Genomic DNA, 20,589 nt, shown 5'->3' with positions numbered 1-20,589 from the left:
CTTCCCCTGGACATGCTACTTGGTTTCTGCAGCCTCACACCTACACCTGGAAACAGGGGATGCAAGAGGCAGCTCAGATGCCTGTTGGGGGCTAGTTTGGGCTTTGCCAGCACTGTTCTAGGGGGTGAAAATCAATCAGTGTCCCCTGTGGTCTGTTCCTGCTCCCTGTATTTTCCCTGGGTTGCTGAGCCTTGCAGCCTTTGGTACATTTTAAGGGTGACAAAGTTTGCATGCAGAGGTAATGTCTTTTATTAGCCTAACTAATACCTTTAGGAAAAAACAGATGTGCTCTTGGGCCCGAGGAATGCCTGCGTGGCCAAAATGTGTYGGTTTTTCCAACTGTGTCCATTGGTCTAATAAAAGATCTGACCTCCAGCCTGGCCCGGCCACGACCTTGGAGCATGCTGGCCCTGGAAGTGTCCTGCCTGTGYGTCAGTGTGTGCTGCCCACCCTTCCCAAAGGACCTGCCACCCCAGGAGCCATGGCAGGAGCACACCCACCTCACGGCAGGGACTGCTCTGAATTCTGATTCAATGCTGGCTGCCAGCACCTGGCCCTGCGGGTGCTTTGGGCTGCTGGCAGTGTCTGTCCTGGCAGACTGCAGGGAAATGGAGGTCAGAGGCAGCTCAGCAAAGCACTGGGGCATGGGGCAGGATGAATGTGGTCTGACAGGAGCATCCTGGGGAGCCCCTGGGAGGAGGGGGCAGCTCCATCCTTGCAGGGATTTCTCTGGAATGCGGGCATTGGTTGCTCTCTGTGAGCTGGTTCATGCTGTGGTTTTATGGATGCTGCTTTGCAAAAGTGCTGGTTTGGGGTTGGGTTTGCACTCCCAGGGCAGCCTGTGTTCCCCAGAACAGCTGGCAGTTCTGTGGCAGGATGTCTCTGCTCTCCTACCAGCTTGGGAAGCTGTAAGAAAAGGAAGCAGCTGGACTGTCCTGTGGGGATCACAGCACTGCCATGGCTGAGCACAGGGAATTGCTGCTGCCCTAAGGCTCTCCGAGATCCAGTGTCACCTTCACACTCATGGCAGGATCAGCATCTCTGCAAGGAAAGTCTGGCCAAGCCAAGTGTCAGAAGCAGCAAAAGGTGGTGTTGAGGGACTTTCAGTGTGTGTTTTCTTGGTAGGAGTCCTCATGTGACCTGCTGGTGAGAGGGCAGGTTGCCACTCCAGTGAAATATAAAAATGCATGTGAGATTATTTTCCCCTTATCCTTTTTCTTTTTAAMATACTTGGGATTCAGGCCCTGATTATCCAGAAAGGCCTCCTGGGTGCTTGGAAAGCCACAGGAACCGACACGGCACATTTCGAAGCAGGAAAACCCAATTCATTGAGTGGATTTTTTCCCTCTGCAAACCCACTTAAAATTCATGGAGAGTTTTGTCGGTAAGAACCTGTTTCAATTAACAGACAAAGGAAACTCTCCTCGTTAAGCGCCTCTTTCAATTAAGGTTTGGGAGAATTCCCCAAGCTCTGCTCTGAGGCTGTTCCCAAGGATTCAAGTACAAAAAAAATACCCTTGAGGAGGAGTCACCTGTGAAGGGCTTCAGCTTTTTTGGGGGGTGTTGCAGCAGCACAACCCAAACCATTACCTAGCTGTGGGGTGCCAGGGTCTTTTGTTGGGATGGTGTTGGGGATCAGCAATGCTGAGGGATCAACTGCCCAACCCAGTGTCCCTGGGGTGTAGGAAAGCTAATGACTGCTGCTAATTGCTGCCCTAGTTAGTGGAGGAGACTGATTTTGTGTGAGTGTTGGGAGATAGCGAAGTGCTCTTCCAGATCGGGATGCTGAGGACAAGGAGGATGGGAGCCACTGGTGCCCCAGGATCAGAAATGGGGTGACTTCTGCTGGGTGTTCCTCTGTCCAGCCTCACTGGTGGGATTGGGGAAGAGGGTGGGAGATGGGGATTAGTAGGGGCAGGACCTTGGCATCTGGGTTTAAGATCTGAGGTTTGCTAGAACTGGTCTCAGAAGCCCTCCAGTTGGGTTTGCCAGATGCTCTGCCACGAAAAAAAAAGTTTTAATCATGGGCTTTGAGAAACCTCACCCAGTTTTTAAAGATTTGGCTTTTAAAAATATGTATCCAGGTTTTATTCTCCCCTAAAAATCCAGCAAATACATGTGGCACACTGACCCTTGCCTTTCCATCCTTATGAAGGTAACGAACTGTTCTTATGATTGTTTTTTCGAAGAAAATAGGAGACAAACAATACTTTTATCTTTTGCAGTAAAACTGAAGTGCTAACAAGGCTTTCTGGATGAAAAAATGCCTCTTCAAGRGCTGGACACTTTGACTAAAAATAACTGGTTTAAAGTGAAAATTCTTAATCACTTTCACTGGGCTTATCACTCTTACTGGTCTCTTTCCCCAGGAACAGGAAGGTGATGGGCAGGAGGAGATGAAGGTTTATTTCCAGAGGGGAGTGAGGTGTCAGGGGGAAGCTTGGTTCAGCAATCCAGGTGAATGCTCCAACTGCTTATTTCTGGCTGGGCTCTATAAATCAGATACTAAAAAAAAAGAGCTGAGAAAAAGGGGGGATTTTCCTGCTGAAGTCCTTCTGGGGTGGAAATTCTCCAGACCTTATAAATCATGGATGAGTTTTCCTGGTACTCCCTTTGGTTTGGTTGTATCCAGCSTGTGCATGGTGGGGAGAAGCTGAGACAGGTGGGTTTGCAGTGGGAGCAGCACCAGGGGCCTCCTGACCCTGCCTGTCCCTAGGTCAGCTGCTGGGGCTGCCCTTGTCCTTCTGTACCTTGGCACCTCTTGGGCACTGGGGGAAGGCTGGTGTTCCTCAGGAAAGCAGCACTGGSATTGTCCCTCCCCCAGAGGAGGATGTTTTTTTCCCTGGCAGGTTGTAACTACTGTTTGCAAAGTGCTTAAGCAGCCTATGTAATCTACCACTAAGACCTCCTTATCTGGCATTACAAAACCTCCAGTGAGTGGGTGACTGAGACAAGCTCCTTTCTGCTCCTCTGTGTTCTTCTGTGTGTTTTCCCCTCTCTGTCTGCTCCACATCCCTCTCCCCTGGCTGTACATTCTGGCAYGAGGTGGATGAATGTCCAAACAGCCCATCCCTCTGTCCAAATCTCTTGGGCTCATCGTAAAGGCTCACCCAGGCTGTCAGGACATGGGGATCAGCAGGAAGATCTCTTGGTTTTGCTGAACTTTTCATGCTGATYTCCTCTTCCTGGGCTGCTGTGGCTTTGTCTCCTGTGGCACAGGGCTTCTGTTCCAGCTCCTGGAGCATCCTGATAGGATCATCACACCACAGTGCGGGAGATCATCTCCTGATTGTGCCTTCTCTCTGTCAGTGGATTCAGCCCTGGCTGAGGAGGGAGCAGATGGGGACAGGGGCAGACAGTGGTCCTTCGCAGCCTGACATAGCTCTTTTTCCTTGCCTGTGCTTTTAGCTCTCAGCAGGTATTTCCAGTCCTAGCTGGGATCACTGTCATTTAGAGCTGATAAAGGCAGTGGTGCAGAGGTGGGTGTTTAAAGGCCATTTTTTTCGTGCCAGTTACTTTTTCATTTTCAAAGCAACCTCCCCTGTCTTGAGCTTGCAGTTGTCTCTTGAATAATGTGATGGCATTAATCTCCTCTCTAAGGACRTGCTTAGCTCAGTGGTTTTAGATCTGTAGCCCTCTAAATATTACCAGTGARTGAAGGGGATTCCCTCTAGAGGGAACTTAAACCTATTAATAATAATTTGGCTGCCTTTTGTGCATCTTTTGCAGGTAGTGTTGATTCCCAGGGCTGCAGGGCACCAGTTGGTGATCGCTGGGGATGCTGGTGAGCGTGTGTGAGGTGAGGGAGAGACACAGAAGGGATGGGATGTGTGCTCTCCCCTGCTGGGGGCCCAGGCCTGGCCAAATTTAGACCTTCCAGGAGCCTTTAGCCTTCAGATGGGAGATGCAGCAGATGTGTAGGTGGGGCTGATCCATCCACATTCCCCACCGTGGTCAGATAGAGCAAGGGAAGTGTTGGAGTGAGCAGGAGTGATTGCAAATCGCTGAGCTGTGCAATGCAATTTAGCATCCTGCCTCTAAATCCTCCTCCATCCATGCTTAACCCCCAGGGCTGGCTTACATGGASAAGTGGAGCTGGCATGGTGGTGACRAGGTGATTACCCAGCAGTGGTGGRTCTCTCCCTGCAGTGATGARGAGTGAGGAGCAGGAGTGCCCACCCAAAGGGTGCCARCAGGAAARGAGCAGGGTGACCCATCTGGCTGKGATGTTTAGGATGTGGCTTTGTCTCTTGGAGGKTGGGAGCTGCTGGAGTCAGGGGTCAGGGTTCTTGCACAAAATGTTGGAGTGTCTTCTGCGTGAAGGTGGATGCCTGCTCCTCCTTTGCAGCCCTTTCCAAAGTGGTGCAGGGGAAATGTGTGAGCAATTTCTTGTTCTGTCACACCCGTGGTTTTGAGTTCATCTCCCATCCCTGGGCCACAGGCTTAGGACAGTTGATTTATCCAACAGATGGGACTTGTGAASTGCCTGATCTTCACTTGGTGCACCTGCAGCCAGACCTATTCCATCCCACAATAAATCAAACCCTGCTGTGGTTGTCTTCTGGGATCACTGACCCTTCCCTCTCCTCTGGATCTGCTTGCACTTCCTTGCTTATTTAATCCTCCCATTGCATCCCTGCAAAATCTCACTGGTATTTAAAGGAAGAGTGCTGTAAGCCTCTAATGGAGATGGTTTCATTCCCTTTTATCCTATCCAGTGCCTCCCTTTCTTTCTGGGGTGCAATGATTCCCCAGGGAGTGTTTGTGGAAAGTAACTCTGGGCAGGGGGAAACCATCATTCCCCAAACTGCACTGGGGTGGTGAGTTGAGGAGAGCTTTTCAACTATTTTTCCCTTCCTCCTGCAGCTGTCTTAGATTTGAAGTGCTGATAGTGAAGGGGTTCCCTGTCCCCCAGTTACRTTCCCTGCCTGTCCTGGGGTCGGATCTGGCTCCACAGGGTGCTCTGGGCTCCCAGCCACGCCGGGAAGCTGCTTGGATGCTGATTGTGTTTGTCAGGGCAGCCGGATTAAGAGCATGGCAGCTAAGCCTCCTCACTGAGCCTCCTCTCCAGTGGAGTCTGTGCCAGGGCATTGCTCCGAAACCCACGAGAAAAGAGCATTTTCCAGGGCTCTTTCTCCCGGGGTCCTTGATGTGAGGCTGTGGTTGAGTACCTGTCTGGTGGTGGGAGCCTGCCAGCAGCGTTTCTGGGGGCCTGAGATCTGTGTGTGGGACTCAGGCTGACACTTCCAGATGGTGCCTTTTAAATAACCATGGTGGTTTTAAAAGACACCTGAGCAGTGTCTAAAAATCAGGTTAAAAGGAAGTTTGACCCTGGCTGTCACCTTGGCAGGTCTTGTGGTTTTTTTAAATTTTACCATCTTGTTTCCTTTTTTGTTTTAGAAAAGCCGTTGGTCTAAAGGACTTTTTTTTGTGCTTTTGGGCCTGAACCCGCTTCCTTCTGTGACAAGGAGCTGTCAGCTCTCCCACCACTGCTGAGGATGTGCAGGGGTTTGCTGGGCAGGATGCAGCAAACACGCATGGGGAAAGCCCTGGGCAGGAGCATCCCCACCCTGCAGCATCGCCCCAAAGCCCTTGGCATCATCCCCATGGAAGGATTGCTCTGGCAGTGAACCGGCAGAGCAGGATTCCTGCCTGCTTTCTGCCACACTGGCAGTGCTTGGGGCGGTGTCCCAGTCCTGGCTCACACCTGGCTGTTCTGGGGGTCYGGTGCCAGCCCCCTGCCCGGGCAGGCTTTGCCCTGGCAGCCGGGCGAGACTCAGCCGGCGTCTGGCCGGAGGTGCTGTCTCCAAAGCCTGSTCATTAAGTATGTAATTAACAGCTCTTACAAGAGAATGGACTTATGAAGCACCCTTAGAAATGGCAGGTGATGTAGCTGGAGAGCTTTATTCCCTGTCTCATGGAGGCTGATGCAAGGATGGACACATGGTCCTGCCCATCAGCTGCTGCCTCTGGTGCTTGGCATCAAATGTAATGCTGTCATTTGGCCGCCCATCGCTGCAGGAATGCTGCTGCCAGCACCCACCACTCCTGGCAGATGAAAGAAACAGCGGGACTGGAATGGTATGGCCAGGATGCTGGATAATTCATTCCCAGCTCTCTGTATCCTGAGGGATGGTAAACAGGCAGGGGAGCCTCGCTCTGCATAAGCACATCCCTAAAATCAACAGCCCTGGAGAAGTGGCCTGTCCCAAAACCCCAGTGGGGTTGTTGTCCCTGGGATGCTGGAGGGGCAGGGGTGAGGCAGGGCACGCCTCGGAAGGGCTGAGGACAGAAGATGCATCCTCTCTTGGTCTTGCCTGCAGATCATCCATGTGCACAAAGATAAATTACAAATCAATAAACCCAGATACTCCACCGTGCCTTTCACAGCCACAAGGGGAGGTTGCTGGTGTGTTGTGGAGATAGTGAAGGAGGAGACAGTGATGGAGGCTGGAAGGAGACTGACTGCCAACAACACCTATGGGGRCCTGGCTGAAGCAGTGCCATGTTGGCAGGGTTGGGAAGTGCTGCCTGGAGCAGGACTTGCTGCTGGGAAGGGCAGGGATGACAGGATTACCCTGCCAAGCCCCAGCCTGTAATCCACAGCACCGCTCAGCCGGCCACGTTTAATCCTGTTAGGAGCCYGGCTGGTGTCAGCAGGAAGGGTGCTCAGCCACAGTGATAGCAGGGCACAGGGAACTSTCCCTGGGAGGAGCAGGGACTCCTGCCCTTGTCCCCAGCACTGGGGGTGAGTTTGGGGACAGTGCTGCAAAGCCACTTCTTTTTCCATAACATATTGGCCATATCAGTGTGTGCCCTGGGTTGCTTCACCTCCTGGCAAGCAGTGCTCATTGTTTTCCTTTTCTTTTTTCAAACGAGCCTTTCAAAAGGAAGGGAAAAACATTCCCAAGGTCCCTTTGGGTCCATGTGGACACTCCTGCCTGTCCATCTCAGTGACCTTGGCTGGCAGCTCCTGGCTCGGCCTTGAGCAGCCCAGCTGGCTGGCTGCCCATGTCCCTCCTGTGTCCCTCTCTGTCAGCTGAGCTGGGCCATGGGGGACTAAGATCCTCTCAGCCCTGTCTCCTCGGCACAGTGTGGCTCCTGCTGGGCACATGGGAGGAACGGGGCTGCTTCTCCAGCTGTTTGAGGTACCAGGGATGCACAGGGGGCTGGGGGTGCTCCTCCATAGCACCTGGAGATGCACCTGCGCTCCAGGAGCAGCCACAGCCAGGATCCCATGGCACGGCTGTGCAAGACGTCACTGGCACTGGCAGGAGCTCACAGCATTCTTGCAGCAAGCCCTGGCATGCTGGTGAGCTTGTGAGAGCTCTGACGGGGCTGTCATGCTGGCAGAATTAACAGCAGCAGYGTTGGCACCATCCCTGCCCTCTCATCCCACCTCTCTCTTGCAGGGCGCCGTGTGGAGCTGAAGAACCAGGGATCCACCATGCCCACATTCCCACCACGAACCACTCTGAGGCTGCCCGCTGCCCCCTCGCCCTGCTGAGGCCATGGAGCTGCTGCTGCTGCCACTGCCATCACCACAGGAATTTCGGCTCAGCRAGGGGACTCTCGGTGCCTCTGCCATGGTGACATGAAGCTGACAGCGAGGGACGCTCGACTGCTGGAGGGGAGAGAGCCTGCACAGGCGGCCTGCTAGTATTTTAATTTATTAGTAGTATTCAATTTGATTTTACGTAACTTTTCGTTGTTTGGTTGGTTGCTTCTTCCCCTCCCCGGGGCTTGTGAGGGGAGGGGGCGGGCAGGGGAGAGGGGCCCCACCTCGCCCAGCGGATGCAAGGATGACTGTGCTGGCCAGGGCCCGGCGGGGTATCTGGCAGCTCTCTCCACAGGTGGTGTTGCTCCTGCTCTTTGCCTTCTGCCTGCTCAGTGTTTTCGTCTCTGCTTATTATTTATATGGGTGGAAAAGGGGCTTGGAGCCCTCTGGGGACGTGGCCGGGCCGGACTGCGACGAGCCCAAGGTCGCCCCTTCTCGCTTGCTGCCACTGAAGACCCTCAAGGTGGCTGACTCCTCCCGCACAGACCCCTTGGTGCTGGTCTTCGTGGAGAGCCTCTACTCCCAGCTGGGCCAGGAGATCGTGGCCATTTTGGAGTCGAGTCGCTTCAAATACAGGACAGAGATTGCCCCGGGGAAGGGGGACATGCCCACGCTGACCGACAAGGACCGGGGACGCTTTGCGCTCATCATCTACGAGAACATCCTCAAGTATGTCAACCTGGACGCCTGGAACCGGGAGCTGCTGGACAAGTACTGTGTGGAGTATGGCGTGGGCATCATCGGCTTCTTCAAGGTAAGGGGGTGCATGGGGCAAACCAAGACCCCATGGCTGGGCCAGATGTGAGCCAGGGGGCTCTGGGGTCCTGCTGCCCCACAGACACTTTGCCCTCCTCATGGTTTCTGCAAAGATCTTGAGTTGGTATGGGGTCAGGCTACAGCCTGGAACAGCYACAGGCTTCTAGTAGTAGCACTGTCTTAGCTCTCTCCTTGTGGAAGGGGTATTTGGCCTTGGGGGGTTTTGAGAGTAAAGACCTATGGGATCCCCTTCTGGGATCAGTCCAGTTGCTTTTAGCACTTGTATCCCAGCAAACCCTTGCCAGGATTTGCCAAAATCATGAGCTGGTGCTTTGCTCAGCAGCCCATCTCCTGCCCAGGGCTCCCAGCCTTGGGACACTTTGCACATTGGACATGAGCAGGATTAAATATATGATGGGGATGAGGGCCCCCCATGCTCCAGAGAGGAAGCAGGGGACCCCAAACCCAGATCACCTGGAATGGTGCCTCTGTTGCCATGGCTGTTGGTGTCCCTGATGAGTCCCTGCCTCATCCTCAGTGTTCCATCTCCTCTAGCTCCCCTTTACCCCATGCAGGCCAACGAGAACAGCCTTCTGAGTGCCCAGCTGAAGGGCTTCCCCCTGTTCCTGCACTCCAACCTGGCGCTGAAGGATTGCAGCATCAACCCCAAGTCGCCCCTGCTCTACATCACACGCCCCAGTGAGGTGGAGAAGGGTGTGCTCCCCGGAGAGGACTGGACTGTCTTCCAGTCCAACCACTCCACCTATGAGCCCGTCCTCCTGGCCAAGACCAAGTCAGCCGAGTCCATCCCGCACATGAGCGTGGACGCTGCGCTGCACACCACTGTGATGCAGGACCTGGGCCTCCACGAYGGCATCCAGAGGGTGCTTTTCGGCAACAACCTCAACTTCTGGCTGCACAAGTTGGTCTTTGTGGACTCTGTCTCCTTCCTGACGGGCAAGAGGTTGTCCCTGCCCCTTGACCGCTACATCCTGGTGGACATCGATGACATCTTTGTGGGCAAAGAGGGCACACGCATGAAAGTGGAAGATGTCAAGGTGTGTCTGTGCTCTCCTGGCTGGGTGGGCAGGGCTGGATACTGGTGCTTGCTCAGGGATGCTCCAGAGGTGAACTCTCCTGCCCTCACAGGCTCCCCTGTCCCTCTGGGAGCCCCTCTGCGGAGCTCTCAGAGGCGTGGGTGCTTGCCGTGATGTGGCAGCCATCCCTGAGGCCACCTGCTGAGGACACCTTGCTTTCTCTCCCCTTCCCCCAGGCACTGTTTGACACACAGAATGAGCTGCGCACCCACATCCCGAACTTCACYTTCAACCTGGGATACTCAGGGAAATTCTTCCACACAGGTGAGAAGGTCAGGGGCATTGCTTCTCCTGTGGGTGCTGTACAGCTGCACTGGGGCACAAAGTGATGCTCAAAGAGGGTGCTCTCGGGCCTGTAGGAGTGTCCTCAGGCATCCCACCCTATTCTTGCACCATCTGGACACCAAGAGGGGTTGCCTCTCCCTCTGGCCCAGCTGCTCACACAGCTCTCCGTGCTCAGTGGTGATAGCAAGTGTCATGCTGCAGGTACCGATGCTGAGGACGAAGGTGATGACCTGCTGCTGTCCTAYGTGAAGGAGTTCTGGTGGTTCCCTCACATGTGGAGCCACATGCAGCCTCACCTCTTCCACAACCAGTCGGTTCTYGCTGAGCAGATGACCTTAAACAAGAAATTCGCTGTCGTGAGTAAGATGCTGCCAGTGGGGTTGCTTGTGGTGAGGGGTGGATGGGAAAAGGGGAGCAGAAAAGATTCCCAGGGGATGGTCTCTGCTTGCTGGAGCAGAGGGAGCTGGTGACATKAAGTCATGTTCTCCATGTTGCAGCTATGTAGGTAAATCCATTTATACTCTAGTACTTGGAACTATAGGATTTATCTGCAGCAGCCAACTTGTTGCTGTGGCAGTGAGCTGCCCCGGTGGCTGTTCAAGGGAGACACTGTCTGTGCCCTGCAGCTGTGCCCACCTGGCCTGGCACCATGGGGATGTAGGGATGCAGCTTAGGGGGATGCTCTCTGCCTGGCACCGTGTGATGCAGTGCTGGGTGATGATGTGGGATCCTGGAGCGGTGGCTGTGCTGGGAGGCTCCGGCTGATGGAAACTCCCTCTGCAGGCTGAACTGTCAAGTTCATGTTTGGTTGTAAAGGCAGGCTCTGACCTTCAGCTTGGTCAGGGGTTGTCCATCCACTCGGGCTGTCCTTTGTCTGGCAGTGACACCAGTTCACGTGATTGACTGAGAGCTGTCTTGAATTCCAACTGGTAAAGCCTGACCTATTAATAATAATTGGATGGTATGGCCTAAAAGAGGGATCTTCAAACTAACTTGAATTTATTATCTGATAATTGCAAGTGCTTAATTAGAGAGAAWCCAGACCTTTCCTACTTAGGATGGGCAGTGTTCCAGCTCAGAATTTCCAGGCTGTTTTGTGTCTACTGAGAGCAAACAAATTTACAGTCCTGTATAGCTGTATCTCCTCATTCTTCTTAGAGCAGCTTTGCTGTGGCTGTTCTGTGGGTGACAGCAGAAGATGGGGTGAGGATGGTGTGAGTGAAGCAAAGGAGTGGGTGTCCACCCAGCATGGCTGCTCCTGGGTTCCTTTCCTGGAGACAGCTAGGCTTAGAGAGTGTGCAGAGGCACAGCCTTGCCTTGGTTGCTCTCCAGAGGCACAACTAGACAGCTTGTAGCTGGGAATGGAGAGAGGTTGGTTTGTGGTTTTGGGGTCTCCACAGTCACCCATTGCCCACTCTCTTCTCTGCAGGAGCATGGCATCCCCACTGACATGGGGTACGCTGTGGCCCCCCACCACTCGGGCGTGTACCCTGTCCACGTGCAGTTGTACGAGGCTTGGAAGCAGGTYTGGTCCATCAGGGTGACGAGCACGGAGGAATATCCACACCTGAAACCCGCTCGCTACCGCCGCGGCTTCATCCACAATGGCATCATGGTGGGTGCTGGGCTTTGTCTCTGGTGCTTCTCTCCTGCCTCCCCCACCAGAACCAGAACCTCAGCACGTGGTATCTGCACAGCTTCAGTTTGAGGGGGTTGTGCCCCTATTCTCATCCTGTATAGGTGAAGCTTGTGTGAGGACAATTTTTGGCTTTTCCATCTGTGCACATTCTTCCCTTCAGTGTATGGAATCAAATCAAGGGTGGTGAGGGGCAGTGGAACTGGTCCTGACCTCCGACAGGTTGAGGGGTCAGGTTTCCCCTTTTTGTTGGGAAGGGAAGGAATCCTAGCTCTCAAAGCCTGGAGAAAGCCATGAGGCTGTTTCATTGCCCTGGCTCTTCCACCTGTTCCATCCATATCTTTTTTCCTGCCCCAGGTACTCCCCAGGCAAACCTGTGGCCTCTTCACRCACACCATTTTCTACAATGAATACCCTGGTGGCTCCAGTGAGCTGGACAAAATCATCAACGGGGGTGAACTGTTCCTGACCGTGCTCCTCAACCCCGTAAGTGCTGCCTGGGGACAGACAGACAGGTGTCTTGCAGAGCTGTCCTGGCACTGCTGTGGGAGATGTTCCTGATATCCTCAGCCAGGGTGGGAGGTGTTTGTGTGGGATGGCTGCTGGTTGAGGCTCCACCAACCCCTGCTCTGTCCTCTTGGCTTCAGATCAGCATCTTCATGACCCATCTGTCCAACTACGGCAACGACCGCCTGGGCTTGTACACCTTCAAGCACCTGGTCCACTTCCTCAACTCCTGGACCAACCTGAAGCTGCAGACATTGCCCCCTGTGCAGCTGGCACAGAAATACTTCCAGATCTTTTCTGAGGAGAAGGACCCGTTGTGGCAGGTACCCTTGTGCCTTGAATAGGGGGAATGACCCTGTTTATTGTGCTGGAGAGGGTAGTGAGGTATAGCTGGCCCTGCTCTGAGCCTCAGGTAGCTTCCAGCATGGATTTCCCTCTGATTCCCTGGTTAAACAGGGTTTTTTCACCTCTCTCTGGTTCTGCAGGCAGTGCCAGAAGGGGTTTTGCCCTGCAGACCTGGAGATAAGCCCAGTCTTTGTCCTGCCTGCTGAGCAGTGTGTCCTCCCCGTGTGTCTGCTCAGGCAGAAGGGCTGAGCAGTGGTGTGGGGTCCCATCCAGGCCTCTCTGTTTCTGATCCTCCATGCTGTGTTTCAGGATCCATGTGAAGATAAACGACACAAAGACATTTGGTCCAAAGAAAAGACCTGTGACCGATTCCCGAAGCTTCTCATCATTGGGCCTCAAAAAACAGGTGCTTTCCTTCACCCTCAGTGCTGTGAGCATGCTGAGAGGCTTGACAGGACCTCCCCACTCCCAAAGAGCCTCTGTCAGCCCTCCTGCCCCAGAGCAGAGCTTGGAGGGAGATTTGGCCCATGTCAGCTCTGGTTTCTGTCTGTCCAAAGGAACAACCGCCCTTTATCTCTTCCTGGGGATGCACCCGGACCTGAGCAGCAACTACCCCAGCTCAGAGACCTTYGAGGAGATACAGTTCTTCAATGGACACAACTATCACAAGGGCATCGACTGGTGGGTCTCTGCACTGTGGGGACTGTGCTGGGGGTGCTRATGACTTTGGGAAGGGGAGCAGTGGTGCTGTGGGGTTTCCCATCTGAGTGTGTGAGATGTCACTGGTGAGGGCAGTGCTGGGGACATCTTGTGGTGCCTGTCTGCCAGCATCACACTGTGCCTCCCCCAGGTACATGGAATTCTTCCCCATCCCCTCCAACACCACCTCTGACTTCTACTTTGAGAAAAGTGCCAACTACTTTGACTCTGAAGTGGCTCCCCGGCGAGCTGCAGCGCTACTGTCCAAGGCCAAAATCATCACCATCCTCATCAACCCTGCAGATCGAGCCTACTCCTGGTATCAGGTGAGCCTCTGCCTGTCCCCTGGACTGGGCAGTCCTGAGCGATGGTGAGCAAGGGGCTTGGTTTGGGATGTGGGGTGGCTGTGGATGCCACGCTCGGTGGCTGAACACGATGCATGAGGACACGTCATGGTGGCCTGGGAGCCACTGCACCTTGTGGGCAGCCCAGGATTTGAGTTACCCTGGGACAAACCTGCCTCATTGCTGCCTCACAGCACCAGCGAGCTCACGATGACCCGGTTGCCCTGAAATACACCTTCCACGAGGTGATCACTGCAGGGCCCGAGGCCGCCCCGAAGCTGCGGACGCTGCAGAACCGCTGCCTGGTGCCGGGCTGGTACGCCACCCACATCGAGCGCTGGCTCAACAGCTACCACGCCAACCAGGTAGGGATGGCAGCACCCCAATCCTACAGTGCCAGTGACGGGGAGACCCAACCAAGGATGTGGGGGAAAGAGATCGTGGATCCACGGTCCGCTGTGGAGTTGCTCCCATGGGAGCTGTTTTTCTTACACCCTGAAAAACAAAGGGGAAAGTGTAAAAGTACTTGGAGGAGGGGCAGAGGGGAGTTGCTGTTCAAGAAGGGAACCTGGTGGTGGATTAACCCAGGGTGTCACAGCAGGGTTGAAAGGGAGTGGGGGCAGAGGGCTGTGGGTGGCTCTGCGTGGTCACCCAACGCTCACCCTCTTGGCCACAGACACCCCTGGGGCTGCCCTGTCTGGTGTCACTATGGCATTGAACAGGACAAAAATAGCAGGTGGAGCTGCCCATGGTTTGAGCTGTCTGCAGGGAAAATGGGAGCTGGATGCCAACCCTGCTGTGACCCACACAGTGCAGCACTGCTGGGGTGTACARGATCAATCCCTGAATGATTTTTCCACTGTTGATTAACCTTATAAAGCCTTATTAGCTGCCTGCTGCTGGTGTAATTGCTGTGTTGCATTCCCAGCTGGCTATGGGATGGGTAGCCCTGAGCAGAAGCTCTGATGTTGTCCTGCCCTGGCTTTTAGTGTAATTTCATTTTCCTCCATCCAGTGTAAGGGAGATCCAGGGCACATTGATATTTAGTGGGGATCCCTGCATAGGTGTCAGATTTAGCTTGAGATGACTGAAGGTGTGGTAAAGGTGTCTGTACCTCAGGAGAGCAGGGCTGGGAGCCAGTGACACCTCCCCACCCTGCCTTGCTCCTTGCAGATCCTGGTGCTGGATGGCAAGCTGCTCCGAACAGAACCCGCCAAAGTGATGGAGGTGGTCCAGAAATTCCTCAGCGTCACCAACTTCATCGATTATCACAAGACCTTGGCGTGAGTTCTTCCCCAAACTTCTTCCTTCACCCTGCCATTCACACTTCACACTGCTGCCATGCAGAGGGCTGCCCTGGGGACACCCAGCACTCTCCCCAAGCAGCCCCCAGTCCTGGGCCTCTCCACAGAGCTGCTGTTGATTTTGATCAGGCCAGGCTTTTCCCTGAGACTTATCCAGACACCACAGTGGGGTCACTGCAGACAGCCCAAGTGCAGCCCTGGGCTCCTGGAGCTGAGTGCATGAGTGCATTTGTAGCACAGATGATGGCTTTGAGCCCTGGCACTCCATCTGCTTGTACATGCGTGAGAGCAGCTGCTGGCTGTGTGGCACCTCTGCAGGTGTCACCTTGCTCTGAGCCTTCCATTAAACCCCACTGTGGGAGCTCCTAGAGAAATAATAATTTACCTCTGCTAGGGCTTGCCTATATATGTGTCCATCCAGGTGCTGTGGGGCACTTGTGAGGGCATCCAGGGACAAAAGTGCCACAGAAAATGGTGATTAAACCCAGGTAGACTCTGTGCTCCCTCAGCAGGGCGATGAATGAGCTTCGATGGGCTGTTTATTGTGCAGCTGCAGGGGGAACCTGTGGTATCAGGGGGGTTGATAACAACATGTTAGCTGGGCTGTGGGTTCCAGAGGTGGAGAAGTGCCCTGTGCAGGGTTGTACAACAAYGGGATTTGCTGGGCAGGATGCCTGTGGAAGGTGTGGGGAGTGTAGGAGGATTGAGGCAGAGCTGTCTTCACAGGTTTGATCCAAAGAAAGGATTCTGGTGTCAGCTTCTGGATGGAGGGAAAACAAAATGCTTGGGAAAGAGCAAAGGGAGGAAGTACCCCGAGATGGATTCAGATGTGAGTATGCAGAAAASCTCCTGTGCTGGTCCTGAGCAGGGCTATGCTGGGGTGGTGGGCTCTGGGCTGGCTCCCCTGACCCTTCTCTCTGCTCTCCYGTTGCAGTCACGCGCCTTCCTGCGGGACTATTACAGGGACCATAACATAGAGCTCTCCAAGCTSCTGTACAAAATGGGGCAGACTCTGCCCACCTGGCTGCGGGAGGAGCTGCAGAGCACCAGGTAGCTGCTGCTGCTGCCACCCCCCAGCAACCGGGGGTGACCCTGCGCCGGTGGGACCTTCTCAGCAATACCCGACCTTGGAGGGGTCCCCAGGAGCACACAGCATCACTGGAGGCTTGGAGGGGACCCCCAGGAGCACACAGCATCACTGGAGGCTTGGAGGGGACCCCCAGGAGTGTATGGCCACACCAGAGGCTTGGAGAGGACCCCCAGGAGCACAGGGCTCCACTGGAGGCTGCCTGAGCAGTGATCTGACTCTGCAATCCCTATGTTCCCACCTCTCTGCCTGTCCCACACCTGTATCTCTTTCATTTTGTTTTTCCTTTTTAATTCCTGGTCCCTTCTCACCTTGCTCTGGCATAGGGAAGTGGCACAAATTTGCCCTTTCTCTGCTCAAAATGGATTCCAACTGCCTTGGGCCCAAGAGCAGCACCAGAGCTGTCCCTCACCTCCAGGTCTGAGGATGCAGGAGCCATTCTGGGTGTGCTGGTGGTGGCTTTGCTGAGCTGGAGCAGAGGGATGGAGCTGGTGGAGTCCCAAAGCATGGAGGAACCCAGACCCATCCCTGCCATCAGCCCCATGGCAGGAAACAGGAGAGTTTGCTGGATTTCCCCAGCACTTATTTGGAAAAACTGAGAACAAAATGGATTTTTCTTTCAAAGACTGGGGCACAATTTCTTTTGTCATCTCTGTCACCATTTTCAAACTCCTCAGCCTCTGCCTCCCCCTCCATGGGCAGCGTGGTGGGACTGTGGCCTAGCAGGAGGGGGTGGTGTGCTGGTTGGGGCATACTGGTCCCAGTTTGCTCGTGGCCCCCAAGCCCATCCTGCAATCTTGTACACACGTGGTGTTTCCTGTGGTAAAGCCAAGTGGTGCCTGGCATGCCCTTGGCATGGAGGAGAGCTCAGGGGCAACACAGACATCGGGATAACGGCAATCAGAAGGATGCTGAGAACTTCAAACCTCTTGAATATTAAAAACGAAAGTATTTTAATAATGTTGGGTTTTACGGGGGTGGGAGGGGGTGTTGATTTGGTTCCCATTTTGCAGGGAGGTGTTTTTCTTCAGTGCCAGCATTTGTAGCTAAACCCCGAGGGTTTTACGTGGTCTCTTTGGTCGTTACACGTGACACGGACAGAGGTCAGTGGGGACACGGGACGGCTTCCCAGTGGGAGACACGTCTTTGTACCAGAGGTGCTGTACAGAGCTGCAGCCTCTCCCACGCCCTGGGCTTTGTTGGCAGAGGAGACTGAGCCATCACGGGTTTACTGGGATAAGGGCCCACATTTCCTCTTGGATGGAACTGCCCCGCAGGATGTGGGATGGCAGCGGTTCTGTGGGAGGGGGAAGCAGTGCCTGGGATGCTGCCAGAGCGGGGCCAGGGCAATGGGGGGATGTGATGGTTCACCCCCCATGTGAGGGGCCCTGCTGGCAGCAGCATTCCTGCCCGGGTGTTTCATCAGGAGCCCCTGCAGCCGCTCGTGGGGCCATGGGGGCTGCGCTGGGGGCAGCTCCCAAGCACTGGTGTAAGGTCCAGTTGAACCAACTGCTAATAAATGGGGGGCTCTGGTTTTACTTGCTGGTTGTTGCCTGTCTCTCCTCGCTGGCATGATCCAGTCCTGTCCCTGAGGGTCCTGGTTGCCTTTGGGCCCATCTTTGAGGGTTTAGGAAGAGGTGTGTGGGAGCAGCTTTCCATGCACGAGGTGGCAGCAGCTCTCTAGTCCTGGATCCATCCACGCTCACAGCACCCACAGCCTCCTCTTGCTGGGACAGCATCCACCACCAGCTACGTTAGCACTGGGGCAGTGATTTGGGGGGCCAGGGGATCCCTGCTTACCTTCTCCCCCTGCCCCATTATCCAACCCTGCCTGCCCGAGCCTGCCCGCCCGTCTGCTGCCTCCCCACTGCCTTCCGCCGCCCGGCCCCTGCGAAGCGCTGCAGGAAACGAAGATGGAGCCTAATTAATCCCAGACGGGTTTGTTTGAACCTGTCCGAGTGACAAACGATGTGTGGTGCCGAAGGAGCCGCCGGATGGAGGAGAGGGGGCTGCAGGGGGAGAGCTGGGGGGAACCGTGGAGCTGCTTGCCCAGAAGAGGAGGCTGTTCATTCCTGGCCGTGCTGGAGCAAGTCCAGGCTGTGCACCCACCGTGGTTCCCTTCCCCGTGTCCACAAAGCAGTGGGGCCATGTCAGGGGCTGGCCTCCAACCCCAGATGGTGTGTAAGGAACTTTCCATCTTGGCCCTGGGCTGCCCCAGGTGGGCCCAGCTGCTGCTCAGCTTAGGCCTGAATTAATTGCTTGTTAATGAACAGGGTCACGAGCACAGCTCAGTCCCATGCCAGGGCCAGGATGGGGGTGCCCGGCASGATGAGAAAGGTCTCTGCCCTTCCACGGTCAGAAGAGAGCCCTGTGTGAGGGAGGATCTGTCCCTGTCRCCAGCCTTGGCACCAGTGATGTTTTTTAGCTTCTGCCAAAAATGTGCAAAGTTGGCAAAATCCTTGCTGGGCTGGGCAAGGGCCAGAGGTTGGGCAGCTGCAGCCAGCAGGGTCCCAGGAGCAGGGGGACCCCAAAGCATCCCTGCTCAGGCCTCAAATCCTTCTTGCCCCTGGACTGTCCCCCTGTTGTGGCCAGGGCTGTCCCTGCTGCAGCCTTGTCCTGCAGCCACTCACTGGAGACTCCAAGGCAGCTCTGCCCAGCTCTGAGCTTCCCTGAGCTGTGTGGCACCGTGGGTGGGAGTCAGCAGCTTCCTGGGGTTCCCAGAGGGGGAGATGAGGATGCTCCAAGCCCTTGGCAGCCCCAGCCTGCAGGCAGGACCATGGTGGCCRTGGGGAGGGCTGGCTTTCCACAAGGGGTTGGGTCCATCCCTGATGGCTGCTTTCTGCACCTTGATTCATCCTGCAGGGTGCCCTGACACGTCCTGGATCTTCGTCCAGACACATCCCACATCCATGTCCCAACATGTCCTGTATCCTCTTGGCTGTTGGGGATGTGCCAGTGAATCCCTGCTGGAAATGGATGTGGAACGGGAGGGGTATGGAGCCCAGCAGTGCCTGGGCTGCTCTTCATGTGGGGCCAGGCATTGCTGGTTGTGCCACAGCCAGGAGGGTGCAGGGAAGGAGAGATGTGGGCAGGAGGGATGCAGGGAAGGAGAGATGCCAGCAGCAGGGTGCAGGGCTCACCTGGCTGGCACAGATTTGGGGGCTGCTGGCCACAAGCAGTGGGTTAACTCATTATGGGGATGTGCCACTGAAAGAAGGGACCTGTGGTCCCCTTCCCTTGTTCACTGTCCAGACTGGGACTGGAGCCTACCCCTAGGTGCCTCACTTGATTTAAGATCCCCAGCCCTGGGAAGAGGGGTTGGGGAGGGTTTTTGCCAGGGAATGAGGTGGCAGTGCCAGCAGCTGGGATGCACATCCACCCCAGCCAGCTCTGCCTGCCCTGCTGCCTGCAGTGCCCTGGCTGCAGGGATTGCTGGGATGCAAACCCCTGCAGAGGGAAATTGTGCCTTCCATCATCTGGTGAGCAGAGTGGGAGGGGGGACAAGAGAGAAGCCTCTTGRATGACTTGGAAGCCTTCTCCTGTGTTGACTCCCCAAAGCAGATGGAGGTGGGGGTGCTCAGCAGTTTATGGGTGGGATGGGTTCCTCCTCCGAGCGCTCTGTGCTGTCCCCAGCCTTCACAGCCTCGACATTTAAATCAAACTTTACAATGAGACTTAGTAGAAATCAGAATTATTTCAATAAATAATGTCTATGCCATGAATTTAGGTTGGAGAAATCTCACTGTCACTCCCCCATCTGTAACCACCTCCCATCTCTGCTCCTCCCAAGAGGCACATGAAAGGGCCAGAGTCCAGCAAGCACTGACCTGGCCAAGACCTCAGCTCTGAAATCTGTGGAGCCAGGACAGGCCATGGAAGCTGCCCTCTCACAGGGAGAAGCACACTGCATCTGCACCCTATAAACAGCAGAGATCCCTGACTGTGGAGGAGCCCCCTGTTCCCCTGAGAAAGGTGTCCCCAGCCCCAGGGAGGGTAAAATCAGATATTGCAAATATTTCATATTGTGGAGGGACTGCAAGCACAGCGATGGCTTTGCCTTCTTCCACAGCCCTTTGCTCCCTTTGCCTCCCAGGGGATTTTTATCATGGACAGGGAAGTGACAGAGGTGCTGCTGGTGAGGTCTGGCTGCGGTCAGGTCCTGCTGGGATGGTGGGACCCTCGTGGAAGGTCAGATTTGGGGCAGCAAAAGCCTCCTGTGTGCTGGGAGGGGTCGTGGCCGCGCCAGCCCTGCTGGAGAGCCGTGTCCCTTTGCATCCCCCTGCAGCTGCTGGGACACGACCTTGGCTCTGCAGCCCTGACACTGCTGCATCCTTGTCATGGGACCTGTGACAGGAGGGGGATGATGCCCAGGAGGAGGGGACAGTGCAAGTCAGAAAGTCCTTGAATAAAAGCCATGCAAAATATTTCTTTTAATGCCTTTCATTACTTTGAAGTGACATATTTACACATCRTGATAAAATAATACTAAATCCTATMATCTGAAAAAGTCCATGTATTTCTGTTACATKTTCATCTACCCTGTGAGAGCTGCTAGAAATGCTTTTGCAGGAGATCTACATTTTCCTGTAAAGATTTACGGCTCTTGTTTCAAAGATAGAAATGTATAGAATGTCTCCTATACGTACAAAGGCATTTATATGTAAGATATTTACAACRCCTAAGACTGTAAACACAAATTGCCCATTTAAATGTCACAGCCCAAATCAGAAAATGCTGGGGATGCAAAATAGTCTTGAAATGTCAAAGGACAGATGACGAAAAGATGTTTCTTCCATCTGGGAAAATTCTTAAAACCAATTTCCATTAATCCCCGCTTTCCGGTGCCTGCAGTTAACCCCGTTCTGTGAATGGTGTTTTTTCAGAGAGAAGTGGTGATGGGCAGCAGAGCTCCTGGGCTGGTGTTCCCCTTTAGCAAGCCCCTCATCGCAGCCCTGCAGCCCTCCTCCTCCC

At 54.6% G+C, this 20,589-nt stretch overlaps 1 protein-coding gene across 1 annotated transcript; it reads left to right on the top strand.

Annotated features, from left to right (window-relative positions):
- The first annotated feature begins 7,412 nt into the window (after positions 1-7,412).
- On the top strand, positions 7,413-15,711 carry NDST1 (N-deacetylase and N-sulfotransferase 1). Its single transcript, XM_057376036.1, has 14 exons — positions 7,413-8,312; positions 8,890-9,372; positions 9,588-9,675; positions 9,898-10,052; positions 11,126-11,311; positions 11,690-11,818; positions 11,980-12,162; positions 12,494-12,590; positions 12,742-12,865; positions 13,035-13,209; positions 13,422-13,592; positions 14,401-14,510; positions 15,258-15,360; positions 15,466-15,711. The coding sequence occupies exons 1-14, from the start codon at positions 7,803-7,805 to the stop codon at positions 15,583-15,585; spliced, it is 2,634 nt and encodes an 877-aa protein (XP_057232019.1). The 5' UTR covers positions 7,413-7,802; the 3' UTR covers positions 15,586-15,711.
- Positions 15,712-20,589: the final 4,878 nt, after the last annotated feature.

Source organism: Malurus melanocephalus, unplaced genomic scaffold (genome assembly GCF_030028575.1).
Source record: "Malurus melanocephalus ecotype Western Australia unplaced genomic scaffold, MMel_1.1 scaffold_269, whole genome shotgun sequence".
Lineage (NCBI taxonomy): Eukaryota > Metazoa > Chordata > Aves > Passeriformes > Maluridae > Malurus > Malurus melanocephalus.
The sequence above is the reverse complement of the archived record's forward strand: the minus strand, read 5'-3'. Positions and strand labels throughout refer to the sequence as shown.